Source organism: Xenopus tropicalis, chromosome 3, assembly GCF_000004195.4.
Source record: "Xenopus tropicalis strain Nigerian chromosome 3, UCB_Xtro_10.0, whole genome shotgun sequence".
Taxonomy (NCBI): Eukaryota; Metazoa; Chordata; class Amphibia; order Anura; family Pipidae; genus Xenopus; species Xenopus tropicalis.
In genome coordinates this window covers 5,462,824-5,482,268 of record NC_030679.2, presented here as the reverse complement: position 1 = coordinate 5,482,268, position 19,445 = coordinate 5,462,824, and the positions used below count along the sequence as shown (strand labels likewise).

General features: G+C 45.2%; 1 protein-coding gene across 4 annotated transcripts; it reads left to right on the top strand.

Moving 5' to 3' along the window:
• Window positions 1-1,172: 1,172 nt before the first annotated feature.
• LOC105945136 (hemagglutinin/amebocyte aggregation factor) lies at window positions 1,173-14,579 on the top strand. Of its 4 annotated transcripts, XM_031898525.1 has the most exons (7): window positions 1,173-1,278; window positions 1,570-1,747; window positions 5,076-5,163; window positions 5,759-5,947; window positions 6,837-6,989; window positions 7,988-8,073; window positions 14,539-14,579. In XM_031898525.1, the coding sequence occupies exons 2-6, from the start codon at window positions 1,702-1,704 to the stop codon at window positions 8,025-8,027; spliced, it is 516 nt and encodes a 171-aa protein (XP_031754385.1). In that variant the 5' UTR covers window positions 1,173-1,278; window positions 1,570-1,701; the 3' UTR covers window positions 8,028-8,073; window positions 14,539-14,579. The 4 variants fall into 4 exon arrangements, 3 of the variants coding, with proteins under 3 accessions (XP_031754385.1, XP_012814787.2, XP_004912518.2); XR_004221901.1 differs by lacking the exons at window positions 1,173-1,278; window positions 1,570-1,747 and adding an exon at window positions 2,690-4,417 and having other exon boundaries at window positions 7,988-8,079; window positions 14,539-14,553; XM_012959333.3 differs by lacking the exons at window positions 1,173-1,278; window positions 1,570-1,747 and adding an exon at window positions 2,690-4,417.
• The last annotated feature ends 4,866 nt before the right edge of the window (window positions 14,580-19,445 follow it).

Genomic DNA, 19,445 nt, shown 5'->3' with positions numbered 1-19,445 from the left:
GGGTCTGCCGTCCCTACTTTATACACCTGCTCCCAACATCATACAGGCCAGGCTGTGGGGTACAAATTCTGCCTTTCTGCCCTACCTGAGGCTCCTTCAGCCTGCTGAGATCAGGGTACAGGTAAAACTGGGTTCCACTCAGGGCCCCAGGTAGGGACGGCCCCCCGGATAAGCAGGACGATGAGCATTAGGTAAGGGAACATGGCGGTGACACCTACAGAAGATACACACATTGAGTTAGATAGAGGGAGGAGATGCTGGAAGCAGAATTAATCACTGTGACCCTAATTGTGTTTGTAAGAGCAAAACTCCACATGCAACTTGTAGCTGCAGATTTGTTGCAACTCATTTTCTATTGCCTCCTACTTGCCCTGTGTGTATCTCACCTTCCTACAAGTCACCCAAGTAGGCTAAAGGGTCGCTATCACTGTTAGGGCCTAATTATAAGCACAGCAGCAGGGTCTCGCTTATCTGCAGTCTCCTGCCTTAGACTCCTTCAGGTCAGATCCAGACATTAAGATGTGTATGAGGGCAATCTGCTGCCTGGTATTGTAGCGTATCTCCCCTTTGCAGCAATGCCACTATCTGAGGTGTTTTGGCCTGCAGAATCTGTTGCAGAGTATTTATCTGTTATGCGCTGGGTTTAAACCAATCAGTCTGCTTTCATGTTTATAGCCGCACCAAACTGACCAAAGCTAATTCCTCATTGGTTGCTATAGTTACTGGGTTTACTCCTAGATTTAAAGTGCTGTTCCCTGATGTTCGGCCAGTGATTGGTCAGCTTTCAACCAACAGCCGGGCTGACTGGGAGCGGGAAAGTTGTGGTACCCTTCAGTATTAATTGTTATGGAAACCTATAATGTCTAATTCACTAGCCCAGCCAATGGGTCACTTGCCCAACAGCAGATGCTTGTGTTGCAGTGATCTTGTCTTGTTAGATTTATACACAGAAATGTGTATTTGTATTACCTCACAGTTCTGTGGGGGGATTGGCTGGGCTGGGAGGCAGTTCAGTCTTCAGCTCCCGGCCCATCCAATCCCCACACAGCTCTACCGGGACTTATACAACACAGGAAGTGCAGCTTCCCTCCGCCCTCCCTTGCTTCACTTTTACCAACAGTGCTGATTGGATACACTGGGAGCTGAAGTTTGAACTTCCTGCCGGCCCATCCAATCCCCACACGGCTCTACCGGGACTTAAACTTGGATGAAACAAACAAGCAGGAGAGAGAGCTGTGAGGGGAAAGAAGATGCAGGGATTCCTGTCAGAGGGAACATGTATGTAAGGGGGGGCCGGGGTTAAGCTGCTGAGAACTATTGAGTCCTATGGAGGCTCAGAATAGTAGGGAATAGTCAGTGACAGACTGTCCCCGGCACATTTCCAAGGGGAACACACGACTGTTTTCCAAGAATGAGCGCCAATGCTCCTAAAATGGCGGCTGGAGATGAACGGCCATTCAAGTTATTGGGCAAAGATATTCAGCATTATGTACCTGAAGTGGTTTAGGGGTTCATGTTGTAATGTGGTTTATATGATATAGGAGTAATGTGTACTTTAAATTCCCCAAGGGCCAAGGTGTCCAATAAGAATCGCTGTGAGACGTCACATGCTGGGGAGCCAGATGAGGCAGCCAATTGAAACGCGCGTCGGTCAAAGTGGCGCACAGGGACCAAACACAGAGGGAGCGCGTGTGCCTGGAAATGATCATGAGGGGGAGCGGAATAAGCGAAACAATTGGACACAGAGGTGTATGGCTTATAGATACACTATAGGGGCGCCGCAGGCTACACTGCATTCACACTCATCAAACAAAATATCTACTTATCTCTTTAGTTTTCTATATGCAGTAGTGTCGCCTAACTGGCAATACATTTCAGCAGTGTATTTAGTTTGATTCAAATTAACTGCCCCCCCCCCCCCCCCATATATATTTTTTTTAACTTTTTTTACATGGAACAAGAAATGCGCAGTGTAATCAACATCCTGGCAGGAAAGTAGAAAGGAAGATAAAGAAGAGAGAACAGGTACAGAGGGGAGAGAAGGAAGGTTTGGCTCTCTTTCCAGGTTTGCCCAGACTGGTAGGTTAGCATGGTTTTTTCTTGTACTCGGCTTCCCATACAATCCCCCACTAGGGATATTATTCTCAACCACATATATTAATAAATACTCAAATCCAACAGGGCCCCCAAGTTCCCCCTGCGCCTGACCTGAACCATTTAGATTCACTCAGGGCACAAAGAAGCACTCTCCCTGCTGCCTGTTTCCCAACCCTGTCCCCCCCCCCCCCCCCCACTGTCTAGAAGGATTTCCATGGTATGAGCCTTATGTGAGCAATGTACTTGTAGTGTAGAGCCATTTCTGCTAATATAAAGGACAGGGTTGGATACAGTCAGCTTGGGGCCCCTGAACAGACATAGTGTAAGGGCCCACTGGCCACTGACCCATCCCCTAATGCTGCCACCCACAGGCGGGGCAAGAACCATTTGGTTCAACAGCAGTCACAGCTGCATATTTCATAGCCTGTACAGAGAGATACCATAAAACTATGACACATAGGGATTCCCCTGTACTAAGCACAATTCAGCAGGAACAGCCCCCTAAGTTTGCTCATAGCCTGTACAGAGAGATACCATAAAACTATGGCACATAGGGATTCCCCTGTACTAAGCACAATTCAGCAGGAACAGCCCCCTAAGTTTGCTCATAGCCCGTACAAAGAGATACCATATGGCACATAGGGATTGCCCTTACTCCACATACCCCCCAGCCCCACAAATGCTATTCTGCCCCTACCCCACATACCTCAAACTCCAAAATTCAGTCTCCTCCTAAATAGGAAAAATTGGGAAGTATGCACCATGGGGGTTGCCTGATTTACTATTTCTTACTATTGGAGGGGGTAAATATAAATCATTGGTTCTGAAATTATGGTGATGCCCCTTAGGGGAATGGTAAAAGCTAATTACTGATGCACTTTTGCATTTGGGCGCCTATGCTAGTAAATGAGCCCTAGTACCAATTTAACCCCCTAGGTACCACATGGAATCCCAGCCTGAGTGTCATTAATAATTAGGGGGAACACAGTGAATGGGGCCCCTGATTCAATGTTGCACCTATAAAAGGGTAAATGCATTATCCCTGAAGCTGATTTGTACCTATTATTCCTGTCTCTATACAGATTGCTGCAGTGCTCGGATTGCGACTCTGCGCTTCTGCTGCAATTTTATTTGGCAATTTTTTTTTTGGCTGTCGTCATTCCAGATTTTATCCAACATTCCCCCTCTTCAAAACATATCACTCAATTAATTTTTTTTTTTTTTCAAAGGTGTATTTTATTAACTTTTCATACAAACAAAAGACAAAATATCACATTTAACAATGCAATGAGGAAGACGCATTAGTCTTTCTTTTCCAGGTCTACCTTTAGGATTTGTTACCAATACAGAGTGGGTAGGTATAGCATTACAGAGTGTGTAACTGGTAGTAATTCCCACATCTTGGATCCATCCCCCTACTGAACTTATGTACTCAGGGTATGGGAGAACAGGTTGGGAGGACGTTGGGGAGCTTATTATGTAACTGGGAGCAGGATTGTTCAGTTACCCTCTAGATCACACCAAGGGCCCCAGACTTTGTCAAATTTGTCAGGTGCGCCCCTAATTTCGTACGTGAGTTTATACAGAGGGGCAACCACATTCACTAAATTCTTCCAGGCTGTAATGGTGGGCAGGGTAGGGCCCATCCAATGCATAGCGACTGTTTTTTTTGCATAGAACAGTAATATTCTGTAGCGTATCCGGGAGCTGTTTTGGGCAATTATGTTGTCTAGGACTCCTAGCAAGCAGGTTTCAGGTGCAGTCACATTGGGGAAGGCTAGGTTGTTTGATAGGTATTGAGTGACTGCTGACCAGAACTTAGCGATGTGGGGGCATGACCAGATCATATGAAAGAAGTTAGCAGGGCTTGCTGCACATCTCGGGCACTGATCTGTTGGGGTACGGCCCATCTGGCGCAGCCTTAATGGTGTGATATAGAGGTGATGAAAGGTTTTATACTGTATTAATCTGTCTTTAGTTGATATGAGACAGTTATACATAGAGTCTGTTGCACTCAATTAATTTTAACGGTTGGATCCAATTTTCTATCGTGTGCAGCTGACATTTTCCCAAATCCCACAAAGAAAGAGATTACAAATGGCCTTTATGTAAGTGCTGAAGGTTGCCATATTAGGGCTGGTAGCCAGCAGATGGTTAATAAGTACAGTAATGGGGCAACGGCGAGAGCTTTAAAAGCCTCTGGATCCGCCTGGTCTGGAGACCAAGGGAACCAAGTCAAACTGATCCGTGAGTCTCGCAACCATGAAAGTGACTTTGCTTCTGTTATTGGGATTGGCTGGAATTTGGGCAGATCCTGAAGGTAACGATATCTGTTCTTCCCTATAACCAATGTATTCTCCCATTATATGGTGACACAGAAACCCCTAGCACTGGATTTCTCCTGTCTCTGTCCCTATATATTAGGTACCTACCTAGTGCTACCGACCCCTATTTCTGTAGGGAAATGAGAGCAGGGCAGGCAGTAACCCTTCCAACACTTTCCCCTGTCTCTATCCCTATATATTAAGTACCTACCTAGTGCTACCGACCCCTATTTCTGTAGGGAAATGAGAGCAGGGCAGGCAGTAACCCTTCCAACACTTTCCCCTGTCTCTATCCCTATATATTAGGTACCTACCTAGTGCTACCAACCCCTATTTCTGTAGGGAAATGAGAGCAGGGCAGGCAGTAACCCTTCCAACACTTTCCCCTGTCTCTGCCCCTATATATTAGGTACCTACCTAGTGCTACCAACCCCTATTTCTGTAGGGAAATGAGAGCAGAGCAGGCAGTAACCCTTCCAACCAGCATACTGTACCTATAACCCTGACCCAGGTATTACTGCCCCCCATTAGTGTATAATGGCTAATGGGGTAGAAAGAGATGAGTATCTGATGAAATCTGAGCACAAGATGAATCCCTGAATACACAACATAACATATTAAACTGTATTACCTGCTCATATTATGTTGTTGCAGACAACCCAGAGAACAGATGGGTCAACAACTATGATGAGCCTCTTTATTTCGAGTGTCCCAATCATCAGAGCATCAGCTTAATTATCAGGTAAAATATATTGTTAATAAAAGTTATTGTCATATATTTTATTCTCTCAGTAATAATAAGCGCTGTACTTGATCCCAACTAAGATATAATTACCCCTTATTGGGGGCAGAACAGCCCTATTGGGTTTATTTCATGGTTAAATGATTCCCTTTTCTCTGTAATAATAAAACAGTACCTGTACTTGATCCCAACTAAGATATAATTACCCCTTATTGGGGCAGAACAATCCTATTGGGTTTATTTAATGGTTAAATGATTCCCTTTTCTCTGTAATAATAAAACAGTACCTGTACTTGATCCCAACTAAGATATAATTACCCCTTATTGGGGGCAGAACAGCCCTATTGGGTTTATTTAATGGTTAAATGATTCCCTTTTCTCTGTAATAATAAAACAGTAGCTGTACTTGATCCCAACTAAGATATAATTACCCCTTATTGGGGGCAGAACAGCCCTATTGGGTTTGTTTAATGTTTAAATGAATTTTCAGTAGACTTAAGATATGAAGATCCAAATTACAGAAAGACCGGAGCATTCTGGGTAACGGGTCCCATACCTGTACTTTTATACTGACTGTATCGTGACTTTCCTCCAGTAACCATGATAATAAGAGGGAGGATCGAGTTTGGGATTTCAGCTGCAAGGCCACATTCAGCGAGCAAAAGTTCTGCTACTGGACCGGATACGTCAATGACTTTGACCAAGAGTTTACCTTCACCTGCGCATCGGGTGCCGTTCTGACTGGAATGGACAGTTATCATGATAACAAGAGGGAGGACAGAAGGTAAAGCGCTACTGGCGAGACAGCGGCCGTACAATACAATAGGGCTCATTTACAATGCAAAGTGCAAGACCAGTATTGGCCATTCTTTTTGCACTTTGCCCACTGCTACGCTGCAAGTTGGAGTGATATCCCCCCCCCTCCCCCCCAGCAGCCGATCAGCAGAACAATGGGAAGGGAGCAAGATAGCAGCTCCCAGTAGGTATCAGAATAGCACTCAATAGTAAGAAATCCAAGTCCGGCTTGGGACTCCTCCAGTTACATGGGAGTAGGAGAAACAATAGGTTAGCTGAAAGCAGTTCTAATGTGTAGCGCTGGCTGAAAGCTCAGACTCAGGCACGCTTTACTGCTGCGCTGCAAGTTGGAGTGATATCCCCCCCCCCCCTCACCCCCAGCAGCCGATCAGCAGAACAATGGGAAGGGAGCAAGATAGCAGCTCCCAGTAGGTATCAGAATAGCACTCAATAGTAAGAAATCCAAGTCCGGCTTGGGACTCCTCCAGTTACATGGGAGTAGGAGAAACAATAGGTTAGCTGAAAGCAGTTCTAATGTGTAGCGCTGGCTGAAAGCTCAGACTCAGGCACAATGCACTGAGATGGCGCCTACACACCAATATTACAGGTACAAATACATTTGTTGGTTCAAGAATAAAAGGTTAAATGGCAGAGGGAATTATTTGCTGTGTAACAGGGTCATTTAGAAATAATAAGTGCCCCATAAATATCATGGCAGGGTCCCTTTATAAAAACAAATTATTATTCTGTTATTATGCGGCACTACCGCTATGATGTCACCAGCCGTACCAAATGGACTGGCACAACCTCACACTTACAGCTCTTTAGAGGCTGGACTCCCATGCCGGCAATAACACCCCCAATGGAATCTCCCACAGGTGGCAGTTTCTCTGTTGCCAGGGGGAGGTGCCAGTTGATCGCTTGTGCACGTGGAGTGGATATGTCAATCAATTCGATGAGTATTTGAGGTGGGACGCAGACCCTGATTATTACCTGGTGGGAGTATCCAGTTACCATGACAATCACAGAGAGTAAGTATTACTGAACTTCCCCCCCTACCCCCTGAAAACAGTTTGTAACACTATATAAACCTGTGAGGTTACAGATATATAGAAACATTGGGGTAACAGTCACCCCGCTATAGTTCCAGGGGTACCCAGGGCACAAATAAGCACTCACCCCAAATCCCCGACTAACTGGCCTTCAGGCTGGGCCCCCTTAGCCCATAACAAGGTTACAGATATATAGAAACATTGGGGTAACAGTCACCCTGCTATAGTTCCAGGGATACCCAGGGCACAAATAAGCACTCACCCCAAATCTCCCCCTAACTGGCCTTCAGGCTGGACCCCTATAGCCCATAACAAGGTTACAGATATATAGAAACATTGGGGTAACAGTCACCCTGCTATAGTTCCAGGGGTACCCAGGGCACAAATAAGCACTCACCCCAAATCCCCCCCTAACTGGCCTTCAGGCTGGGCCCCCTTAGCCCATAACAAGGTTACAGATATATAGAAACATTGGGGTAACAGTCACCCCACTATCGTTCCTGCTATAGTGTTTTGCCTAATGAAAGAAAATCTCATTCTAAGCAACTTCCCAATACCCATTTATTCCTCATTCTCACTGGGTTTATAGTTATGTGTAACTGTCACTGTGTCTGTCCCTTTCCCTTCCCTGCACTGCTGGTTCTGACTCCTGATACAACTCCCCAATACCCATTCATTCCTCATTCTCACTGGGTTTATAGTTATGTGTAACTGTCACTGTGTCTGTCCCTTTCCCTTCTCTGGACTGCTGGTTCTGACTCCTGATACAACCCCCCAATATCCATTCATCCCTCATTCTCACTGGGTTTATAGTTATGTGTAACTGTCACTGTGTCTGTCCCTTTCCCTTCCCTGCACTGCTGGTTCTGACTCCTGATACAACTCCCCAATATCCATTCATCCCTCATTCTCACTGGGTTTATAGTTATGTATAAGCTGAATTGCTATTGAGAGCAGCATCTTTCCTTGCAATTTAGAGACAGACGCTGGAGGTACCAATCTTGCATGAAGAGCTGATCCTGGCCTGAACCATCTGTACAGACTGCAGAGCAATTGTGCCCCGGTACAAGTACTGATATCCATATCCTCTTCTAATAAATGATGTTACAACAATAACACATTTTGGGATGGTTTTATTACTAAAGATACAAGTATGACTCGCTTTATACTTTAAAAGCATGGAAATATGAGTGACTTAAAGGGGGTTAAAGTGGAACTTCACCCAAAAACTGTTTTTGCACAGTGAACAAAAATATACAAACATTCCCCATTCTCATTGGGTTTATGTGTAACTGTCATTGCTATTAACAGCCGATTCTGTATTGGTTAGAGCGTCCCTATAGTATATATCTTACTGTATAATAATATATGTCACAGTGTAACCCCCATATCATATATGCACATAATGTAACTGTATAATATATAGGCACAGATATACCCCCATCTTTCCCCCAGCCCCCCCCCCCACTGTCACAGTGTAACCCCCATATCATATATGCACATAATGTAACTGTATAATATATAGGCACAGATATACCCCCATCTTTCCCCCAGCCCCCCCCCCCACTGTCACAGTGTAACCCCCATATCATATATGCACATAATGTAACTGTATAATATATAGGCACAGATATACCCCCCATCTTTCCCACAGCCCCCCCCCCACTGTTACAGTGTAACCCCCATATCATATATGCACATAATGTAACTGTATAATATATAGGCACAGATATACCCCCCATCTTTCCCCCAGCCCCCCCCACTGTCACAGTGTAACCCCCATATCATATATGCACATAATGTAACTGTATAATATATAGGCACAGATATACCCCCATCTTTCCCCCAGCCCCCCCCCACTGTCACAGTGTAACCCCCATATCATATATGCACATAATGTAACTGTATAATATATAGGCACAGATATACCCCCCATCTTTCCCCCAGCCCCCCCCCCACTGTCACAGTGTAACCCCCATATCATATATGCACATAATGTAACTGTATAATATATAGGCACAGATATACCCCCAGCCCCCCCCCCCCACTGTCACAGTGTAACCCCCATATCATATATGCACATAATGTAACTGTATAATATATAGGCACAGATATACCCCCATCTTTCCCCCAGCCCCCCCCCCCCCCACTGTCACAGTGTAACCCCCATATCATATATGCACATAATGTAACTGTATAATATATAGGCACAGATATACCCCCATCTTTCCCCCCCCCCAATGTCACAGTGTAACCCCCATATCATATATGCACATAATGTAACTGTATAATATATAGGCACAGATATACCCCCATCTTTCCCCCAGACCCCCCCCACTGTCACAGTGTAACCCCCATATCATATATGCACATAATGTAACTGTATAATATATAGGCACAGATATACCCCCCATCTTTCCCCCAGCCCCCCCCCCCCCACTGTCACAGTGTAACCCCCATATCATATATGCACATAATGTAACTGTATAATATATAGGCACAGATATACCCCCATCTTTCCCCCAGCCCCCCCCCCCACTGTCACAGTGTAACCCCCATATCATATATGCACATAATGTAACTGTATAATATATAGGCACAGATATACCCCCATCTTTCCCCCAGCCCCCCCCCCACTGTCACAGTGTAACCCCCATATCATACTATTATTCCCTGCAACTCTCTCCTATATGTACGTTTTCCCCTCACATAGAACTCAAAGGGAAGTGCAGGTTCCTCATTATCCCAAATGCAGGGGGGTTGCAGTTGGTCACTGCAGGGAAACACTCGCTGCCCCTCAACTATTCGTTAAAACAACCTCAACAGCCTTTTGCCCCCCAACAAGGGAAGAGTTGCCATTTTGGCCAGAACTGACCTTGACCTGCACTTGGCTCAACATTCTTCTATTTTATAGTTTTATAAATATATATTATAATATATAATTGTATTACTTTCCTTGTGATTAGGAACTGACTTAGGGCGAGTATTGATCTACAGACAGAATGACAGTTATTTGCCCCGACCCCACTTTCTGCCTCTCGGGGTTTTTGAATCAATATGAAATTAAAATTAAAACTTAACTTTTAATAATCAAAAAATAAAATAATTAAAACTGATAAATAAATATATATATATACGCTAAAGTGTATACTTCAGCTTTATTTCTGATGGCTTTTTGTTCAGCAGGTCTCTCATTTGGAATTTCAGCAGCTATGTTGTTGCTAGGGGCTCGTTTACCTGGAAATGGTGGAATAGTTGGGGGACAGGGTGGGAGGTGTATATCTACTATGTGTATATAGTGCCTGTTTAGGTTAGTTACCCTTTGTGTATATGGGGGATACATAGGGGCTCATTGTATATGGGGGTAATGGCTTCTGTTACCGGCTTCACACCCTTACACCCCCAACAAGCAGTAGTGGGTAAAAATTGCATGTCTGGATTTCCAAATGCCCCCTGACAGCACAGACCTGCCCCAAAACATCACTGCCCACCCCCTGATGTCACTGGCACACCCCCAGATGATCCTGGCCCACCCCCTGATGTCACTGGCCCACCCCCAGATGTCACTGGCCCACCCCCAGATGAACCTGGCCCACCCCCTGATGTTACTGGCCCACCCCCTGATGTTACTGGCCCACCCCCTGATGTTACTGGCCCACCCCCAGATGTCACTGGCCCACCCCCTGATGTCACTGGCCCACCCCCTTGAAAGTCTGGGGTGACTGGCTGGGCGTGGGAGAAGATGGGTAGAGGCTCTACAGGAACCCATTATCCTACCATCTTTTTATTCATCTCTGTGTAAGGTACTCCCCCTCCCCCCCCGTGGTTCTATATCAAACCTCTTAATAGCAATATGTACCCCCTTTCCTACACCCCCCTGGGAAATCAGCAAGACCACCACAAATAGATACGCTGTAAACATGTTTTAATGCAGAATGTCATGTTTATTTGGTTTTGTATTAAACCAACCATGAGAAACCTAAAACAAAAAAAATAGGTAAGTGGGGGTGGGGCTTTTCTAACAGCCGTGATCCAGAGAAAGGCAAAAAATCCCCAAGCGCTTTGGCCAATTTGCACTGAGGGTAAAAATTCCTTCCTGACCCCTAGAAACGGCAATCGGTTTTACTCCCTGGATCAGGGCTGATAGAAGGGGTGAGAGCATGGGGGCTTGGGTAGAAGGGGTGGGAGGGCGGAGGTATGGGTAGAAGGGGTGGGAGGGCGGGGCTTGGGTAGAAGGGGTGGGACGGTGGGGGCTTGGGTGGAAGGAAGGGGTAGAGACCAAAGTAAAGATCCCCAGCAATCCGGTGTCTATAACTGGGGGCTATAGAGGGTCTGGGTCAGTTAGTTGGTACAGAGTGTTGGGCCGAGTGGCTGCGGTGCTACGGCTAACTGGATGTAAGGCGCTGGGAGCGGTAACACGCACACACCTCTGTGGACGAATTGACGCCAAAATTAAGGTTTAAATGGGCGCTGAAGGCTGCAGTCATTGCTTGGTTACAAGCCTAGCTGCCGCTTATAATTTACTGTCATTTCATTGACTTCTGTGTTTGATCCTAATTCCTGGATTTGCCGGAACTCTGCCTGACCCGACATCTGCCTGATTCCTGGATTTGCCAGAACTCTGCCTGATTCCTGGATTTGCCAGAACTCTGCCTGATTCCTAGATTTGCCAGAAATCTTCCTGATTCCTAGATTTGCCAGAACTCTGCCTGTTTCCTGGATTTGCCAGAAATCTTCCTGATTCCTAGATTTGCCGGAACTCTGCCTGATTCCTAGATTTGCCGGAACTCTGCCTGATTCCTAGATTTGCCAGAACTCTGCCTGATTCCTGGATTTGCCAGAAATCTTCCTGATTCCTGGATTTGCCAGAACTCTGCCTGATTCCTGGATTTGCCAGAAATCTTCCTGATTCCTGGATTTGCCGGAACTCTGCCTGATTCCTAGATTTGCCAGAACTCTGCCTGATTCCTGGATTTGCCGGAACTCTGCCTGATTCCTAGATTTGCCAGAACTCTGCCTGATTCCTGGATTTGCCAGAAATCTTCCTGATTCCTAGATTTGCCAGAACTCTGCCTGATTCCTAGATTTGCCAGAACTCTGCCTGATTCCTGGATTTGCCGGAACTCTGCCTGATTCCTAGATTTGCCAGAACTCTGCCTGATTCCTGGATTTGCCAGAAATCTTCCTGATTCCTAGATTTGCCAGAACTCTGCCTGATTCCTAGATTTGCCAGAACTCTGCCTGATTCCTGGATTTGCCAGAAATCTTCCTGATTCCTAGATTTGCCAGAACTCTGCCTGATTCCTGGATTTGCCGGAACTCTGCCTGATTCCTAGATTTGCCAGAACTCTGCCTGATTCCTGGATTTGCCAGAAATCTTCCTGATTCCTAGATTTGCCAGAACTCTGCCTGATTCCTAGATTTGCCAGAACTCTGCCTGATTCCTGGATTTGCCAGAAATCTTCCTGATTCCTAGATTTGCCAGAACTCTGCCTGATTCCTGGATTTGCCGGAACTCTGCCTGATTCCTAGATTTGCCAGAACTCTGCCTGATTCCTGGATTTGCCAGAAATCTTCCTGATTCCTAGATTTGCCAGAACTCTGCCTGATTCCTGGATTTGCCGGAACTCTGCCTGATTACTAGATTTGCCAGAACTCTGCCTGATTCCTAGATTTGCCAGAACTCTGCCTGATTCCTGGATTTGCCAGAACTCTGCCTGATTCCTAGATTTGCCAGAACTCTGCCTGATTCCTAGATTTGCCAGAACTCTGCCTGATTCCTAGATTTGCCAGAACTCTGCCTGATTCCTAGATTTGCCAGAACTCTGCCTGATTCCTGGATTTGCCAGAAATCTTCCTGATTCCTAGATTTGCCGGAACTCTGCCTGATTCCCGGATTTGCCGGAACTCTGCCTGATTCCTAGATTTGCCAGAACTCTGCCTGATTCCTGGATTTGCCAGAAATCTTCCTGATTCCTAGATTTGCCAGAACTCTGCCTGATTCCTAGATTTGCCAGAACTCTGCCTGATTCCTAGATTTGCCAGAACTCTGCCTGACCTGACCTCTGTCTGATTCCCGGATTTGCCAGCAGGGCCGGATTTCCAAACTGGCCGCCCCAAGGCCGCCCCTGGTCGCACGCCCCCCCCCCCCCGTTTTGCGCATGTGTGCGCGAACAGGGGGAGGGGGTGTTTGCTCGCACATGTGCGAACAGCAGGGGGGGAGTTGTGAGTGCGCGCTTGTGCGGTAAGCCAGACTTGCATAAGGAGCAGTGGGGAGAAGTCATTCCCATTGCTCCGTATGGGAACAAGAATTTTAAGATTTTGGTGCGGCGGGGTGGCATGCCGCCCCCAGATTTCTGCCGCCCTAGGCCTGGGCCTTTTGGCCGGCCTCTTCACAAATCCGGGCCTATTTGCCAGAAATCTACCTGACCCGACCTCTGCCTGTTTTACAGATTTTGTCTGAACTCCACTTAATCCTCTATATTCTCCTCTATATTGTGGGTTATTACTGTATGTAAATAGACAATTCTCACAACTGAGCTCCGCCCTCATGAAATTCGTGACACCGGATTGCTGGCTACTGGATTAGGGAAGGTCCAAGAACCTAACCCCAAGCACTGCTTGCTCCACTGGCCAAGAGGCTTGGAAGGAAGGGGTGGGAGGGTGGGGGCTTGGAATTAAGGGGTGGGAGGGTGGGGCTTGGAATTAAGGGGTGGGAGGGCGGGGCTTGGAAGAAAGGGGTGGGAGGGCGGGGCTTGTAAGAAAGGGGTGGGAGGGCGGGGCTTGTAAGAAAGGGGTGGGAGGGCGGGGCTTGTAAGAAAGGGGTGGGAGGGCGGGGCTTGGAAGAAAGGGATGGGACGGCGGGGGCTTGGAATTAAGGGGTGGGGGGGCAGGGGGATGGAAGGAAAGGGTGGGAGGGGGCTTTGAGGAAGGGGTGGGAGGGAGGGAGGGGGCTTGGAAGGAAGGGGTGGGAGGGAGGGGGATGGAAGGAAGGGGTGGGAGGGAGGGGGCTTGGAAGGAAGGGGTGGGAGGGCATGGGATGGAAGGAAGGGGAGGGAGGGGGCTTGGAAGGAGGGGTGGAAGGGCGGGGCTAAGGTGGAAGGAGGGGGTGGGAGGGCGGTGGCTTGTTTAGAGGAAGGACACACAAGGGAAACATATGCAGCATACTCCCCTGATCAGTTTTCTGATGGAGCACTGAAAAAATAGAGAAACATTTTAGAAATAGTTGAAATAAGATTAAATCTACAGACAAATACTTGTTCTTTAGATAGAAAATGCTGGGGCTACAGAATATCCGCTACCTGGAATGGTACCTTTCATTTTTGTATTGGTTACCTGGCGCCAGTCGGTGCCCAGTGGGAAAACCCATTTGGTAAGGTGGATATGTAAGCCAGCGCTACAGCAGCCGTTTGGGCCTCACCCCCCATTGGCCATTAGGCAGGTTATATATAGGCATTAAGGTTGAACTTGATGGATGTGTGTCGTTTTTTTCAACCTAATTTACTATGTTGATGCTTATGTTTTGCAGGGTCCTTTCTTTTATACCCCTCATTGCTCTGATTGCAGGACTATGTATAGTGAAGCCTTCCTGCATCTTGGCTTTAGTCTGAATGTTCTAGAGGGGCAATGAGAGATGTGGAAGGTCTGAGAGGCTGTCACGGAGGCAAAAAGTGGTGACCAACTGCCCCACTGAGCACTTGTTACATTCAGGTAAGAGTGGAATGGGGCCTACATAAGAGTTTGCATGATGTGGTGGGATTGGGGGCTGCTCGGAGGTTTAAAATGGTCTAATGATATATTGAGAGAAAAAATATTAAATTCAGCTCAAACCTGCTCAGTGTTTTCCTCCTCCTCCTCGCCCAGCTCCTCTACTGAGGGCTCAGCCTGGCTGGTGTCGCCAGTTTCCATCAGAGGCGCCTGGTAAATAGAAATACAGTTAATCAACCATCTCATTGAGGGCTTAAACGTGTCATTTAAACATGTTATATGGGATGGATTCCCCTTCCTAGGGAAGCTTTTTCTCCTTACCTGAAAGCTGTCGCCATCAGGGCTCTCTGGTTGCTCCTGGTTGAGAAAGGGAAAGACAGTGATATTGCAGGTTGTATTATTTCTGTTTGTAAAGAAGCATAAATACAAGCTTCCAAACACTATAGATTGCCATTTGTATTTGCCATCATTCTCCCACTCTTATGCTTACCTGGTAGGTCTCTATCCCAGGGCCTGAGATCTTCTCTGGCTGCTCCTGAATAAGAATAAGAATAAAGTCAATTATAGAAGCAACTGTATAAAGCCAATGAACTCAGCTCAGATTATTTCTATTTTATCTCTGTTACCTCCCTTTATTACTTACTTGGCAATTATTATTGCCAGGGGCTTCCGGTGGATCCTGGTTAGAACATAAAAAGACAAGTTATCAGACCAAGTCAGCTTTTTAGAGAAGAGGTGAAAATATGTATTTAATATCCAGGTGTTGCATTGTATTGTATGGTTTCCTACTTACTTGGCAGATGGTATCACCAGATCCAACCGGTTGATCCTGAGATTAAAGAAAAAAAATAACAAAATATGGGTCCACAACCTCTAGTAGGGCAAGGAACTGGGTTATGGCATTTACCAACCATTTCTTAGGAAAAATAACTGAAAGGCCTGACAGGAACATATTACAGGTATGGGACCTGTTATTCAGAACGCTCGGGACCCAGGGTATTCCGGATAAGGGATCTTTCCATAATTTGCATCTCCATAACTTAAAAATCATTTAACCATTAAATAAACCCAATAGGGCTGTTCTGCCCCAATAAGGGGTAATTATATCTTAGTTGGGATCAAGTACAGGTACTGTTTTATTATTACAGAGAAAAGGGAATCATTTAACCATTAAATAAACCCAAAAGGGCTGTTCTGCCCCCAATAAGGGGTAATTATATCTTAGTTGGGATCAAGTACAGGTACGGTTTTATTATTACAGAGAAAAGGGAATCATTTAACCATGAAATAAACCCAATAGGACTATTCTGCCCCAATAAGGGGTAATTATATCTTAGTTGGGATCAAGTACAGGTACGGTTTTATTATTACAGAGAAAAGGGAATCATTTAACCATGAAATAAACCCAATAGGACTATTCTGCCCCAATAAGGGGTAATTATATCTTAGTTGGGATCAAGTACAGGTACTGTTTTATTATTACAGAGAAAAGGGAATCATTTAACCATTAAATAAACCCAATAGGACTGTTCTGCCCCCAATAAGGGGTAATTATATCTTAGTTGGGATCAAGTACAGGTACTGTTTTATTATTACAGAGAAAAGGGAATCATTTAACCATTAAATAAACCCAAAAGGGTTGTTCTGCCCCCAATAAGGGGTAATTATATCTTAGTTGGGATCAAGTACAGGTACTGTTTTATTATTACAGAGAAAAGGGAATCATTTAACCATGAAATAAACCCAATAGGGCTGTTCTGCCCCAATAAGGGGTAATTATATCTTAGTTGGGATCAAGTACAGGTACTGTTTTATTATTACAGAGAAAAAGGAAATTGTTTTAAAAACAATTAGAATTATTTGCTTATAATGGAGTCTATTGGAGATGGCCTTTCCGTTATTCTTAACTTTCTGGATAACGGGTTTCAGGATAAGGGATCCCATACCTGTATTGGGCTACATTTACAGTTACATTCGACACAACACTTTAGGGGTAGTTAGTAATATAGGCACTGTGTGATAGCAACTTCTTTACTGCTTACCAGGAAGATCTTCTCATGTGGCTCGAAAGGTAACAATAGAGTCTGGTAAAGGGATAAAAAGGTCGAATTATTTTAATTTATTGTCTATCATGGAAGGGAAGTGACAGTTAAAGATCAGCGTATATAAAAAAGGGGCTTTTCAGAAAATCTAATGAAATCTGTATAAATAAATGTAGGGTTAATACAGGGATTTAGTTAGATAATAATGCCAAGGCAAATGGACGATCCATTGCCAGGAGAGGAAAAGCATTGGGGTTTAACAATACTGTCAATAAAGTTAGGAAAACGTCAAATAAAAAGTTGCTAATGGCTTATTCTGTCGTTGGATTTCAGTTTTAGACAGGTATAAAGGGAAAGCTCCCGTGGGTATTAGTCAGTCGCTCTGATGGTTCCTATTAATGGAAGTAAATAATGGCAGAATGAAGCCATTTGGGAATAAGTTGGCTGAATGGGCAGATGTTGGTTTGATATGGGATCAATATGAAGTGGATATGTGTATAGTGCAGCTCTATACAGGGGCCTTTTTCCCATAGGAATCTACAGACAAGTCAATGAAATGGTTTAAATGGCACAAACATTAAGGGAAATTGTGTTATAGTCAAGTTGCCCAATTCTCTGCTTACCACAGGGTTCTCATCGAAGGGAATATTTGCTGGTTCCTAGAAAGAAATGGCAAAAAAAAACATTTTATCAGAGAAAGAAATACAAACATTTTAGTTATTTTTCAAGTTAAAATATGAGATATTATAGTAGAAAGGATAGAGGCCTTACACTGCCGAAGCACGGAAACAAACCGCAGATAGACCGCAACATGATCGCTCAAAGTTCTTTCTGTGGAAACATAAAGAAACATCAACTTAGTTATCCCAGTGCTACAGTATATTGTGCTCTAAGCACATCCCTGTATGGATATATATATCTTATACTAACATATGTATCAAATATTAGCCTAGGGGCCTTATGGGCTATAGGAGCAATTACAATCCCCAAGTAACCAGAGCTCTACTCACCTCAGTCGCCTGAAAAAGAATGAGACAATCAGGGCTGTGCCTGGATAGGCTGACTCTGCCCATTGTGACATCACACACTTGTCAGAGCCACTGCATTGTGACATCACTCGTGCAGCCCAAGCTGGATGAAGTGCACCGTTTTTTGTTGTTTTTTTTAAATGAGCCAGCATAATGCATGGAAAGGTTTTGGGCATAAATCCTCAGTTTATTTTCATTATACAGTTATAACGGAGAAAATCCCCTAGCAAATGACTGCCATAAAGCAATGACACATGTTGGATGTTAGCATGGAGCACGGGGCACAGATAATGAGAGGCTAAACTGGTTGCTGCATAATTGCAGTTTGCCGGCCCAGATGGGGGGAAATTAGTTTTGGGAACAAATGATAAATAGGGGAATACAGGAATTTTCAGTCATATTCTAATAACTACCAGCAGTGCCAAGTCAATAAACAGCCCCAAACCCAAAATGAAATGAATTGGAGCTGATGGTACAAGGAATGTGACGTGGGGGCAGTAAGTGCTCAGGGGGCAACTAGGCCGTAGGGCTGTATTACTGGGTATCTGTAAGGAGTAGTGCTTAAACATTGCTTTATGTAATCCTGCCCCTGCCATGTACCCTATTGCCCCCCCACAGCCGGGAGAGTGCGTGCTTACCTCTCACCAACCGACCGTACCAACTGTCACATTCCTAGGTGTGAAGTCACCTCTCATCACGTGACACAAGTGTAGCCTCTTGATGATTGAGGTTTATATGGGCTTTATTTGCCCTTAGATGGGCAGTACATACATAGCTTATTGTGTACCCAGAGCATTGCCTTGTACGTGTGGCCTATTGAGTCAGCCCAGTTACTGTGCTGCCATATCTGTTGGAAAGATCCGCTCATTCATCAGCCATGGTTTCACTCACTGCTGCTGCTAAGTCTGTGTAACCGGGGGGCCTTAGCTTGTAGGGTGTCCCTTCCTTAGCCTGAATAGTGGGGAGAGATGGGGGTAACACTCAGCGTCAACAATAGGCTCTCCCCCATCTCCCCCCAACCCATTGCCGGATATATGCTCCTATAGCGGCGCCAGTGACCAGTGGGCCCTTACAGTATTTCTGTGCAGGGGCCCTAAGCTGCCTGTGTAGTATCCTATTTTGTTATAAGGGTTAATAAGGCATTGAATATTTCAATTGGGTCTTCCTCCCTAGGCCGTATTCATTTTCTCATTAATCATATATATTCCCCCAAAATACAATAAACATGCATGATGATTTCTAATGGTTGGGAAAGAATCTCGTATCTCAATGAAAATGTCCCAGAATCCTCCGTTTTCCTGTGAGTTTTTCCTTTAAAATGACAGTCTCTGGCCAATGGCTTTAAACCCCTCAGTATCATGTCCTGTGATTGGGTCATTTCCACTGTGGGTCTGAACCGTTTTCCTTGGACCGAATAGAGTGAGTGTTAGAGATCTGTGCGTGGTTTCAGGTCCCTCCCACAGTGCGGGAAAGTCCAGAAGAATTGATCGGTATCCAGAGGGAACCCTATACAGCACTTCACTGTAGCATTATTGCGTTTATACATATATATATTTATATATGTATGTACCGTAATTTATATACACCTTTAAGTCATATGTACATGTATGTGGCCCAAGGGACACTGGGTAGGGTCCCTTGTGCCATCTGAGATAGGG

Coding starts and splice junctions, on each gene's coding strand:
- LOC105945136 (XM_012959333.3), top strand. CDS start 4,360: ATGAAAGTGACTTTGCTTCTGTTATTGGGATTGGCTGGAATTTGGGCA. Junction 4,418..5,075: donor AATTTGGGCAGATCCTGAAG/GTAACGATATCT, acceptor ATGTTGTTGCAG/ACAACCCAGAGAACAGATGG. Junction 6,990..7,987: donor TACCATGACAATCACAGAGA/GTAAGTATTACT, acceptor CTTGCAATTTAG/AGACAGACGCTGGAGGTACC.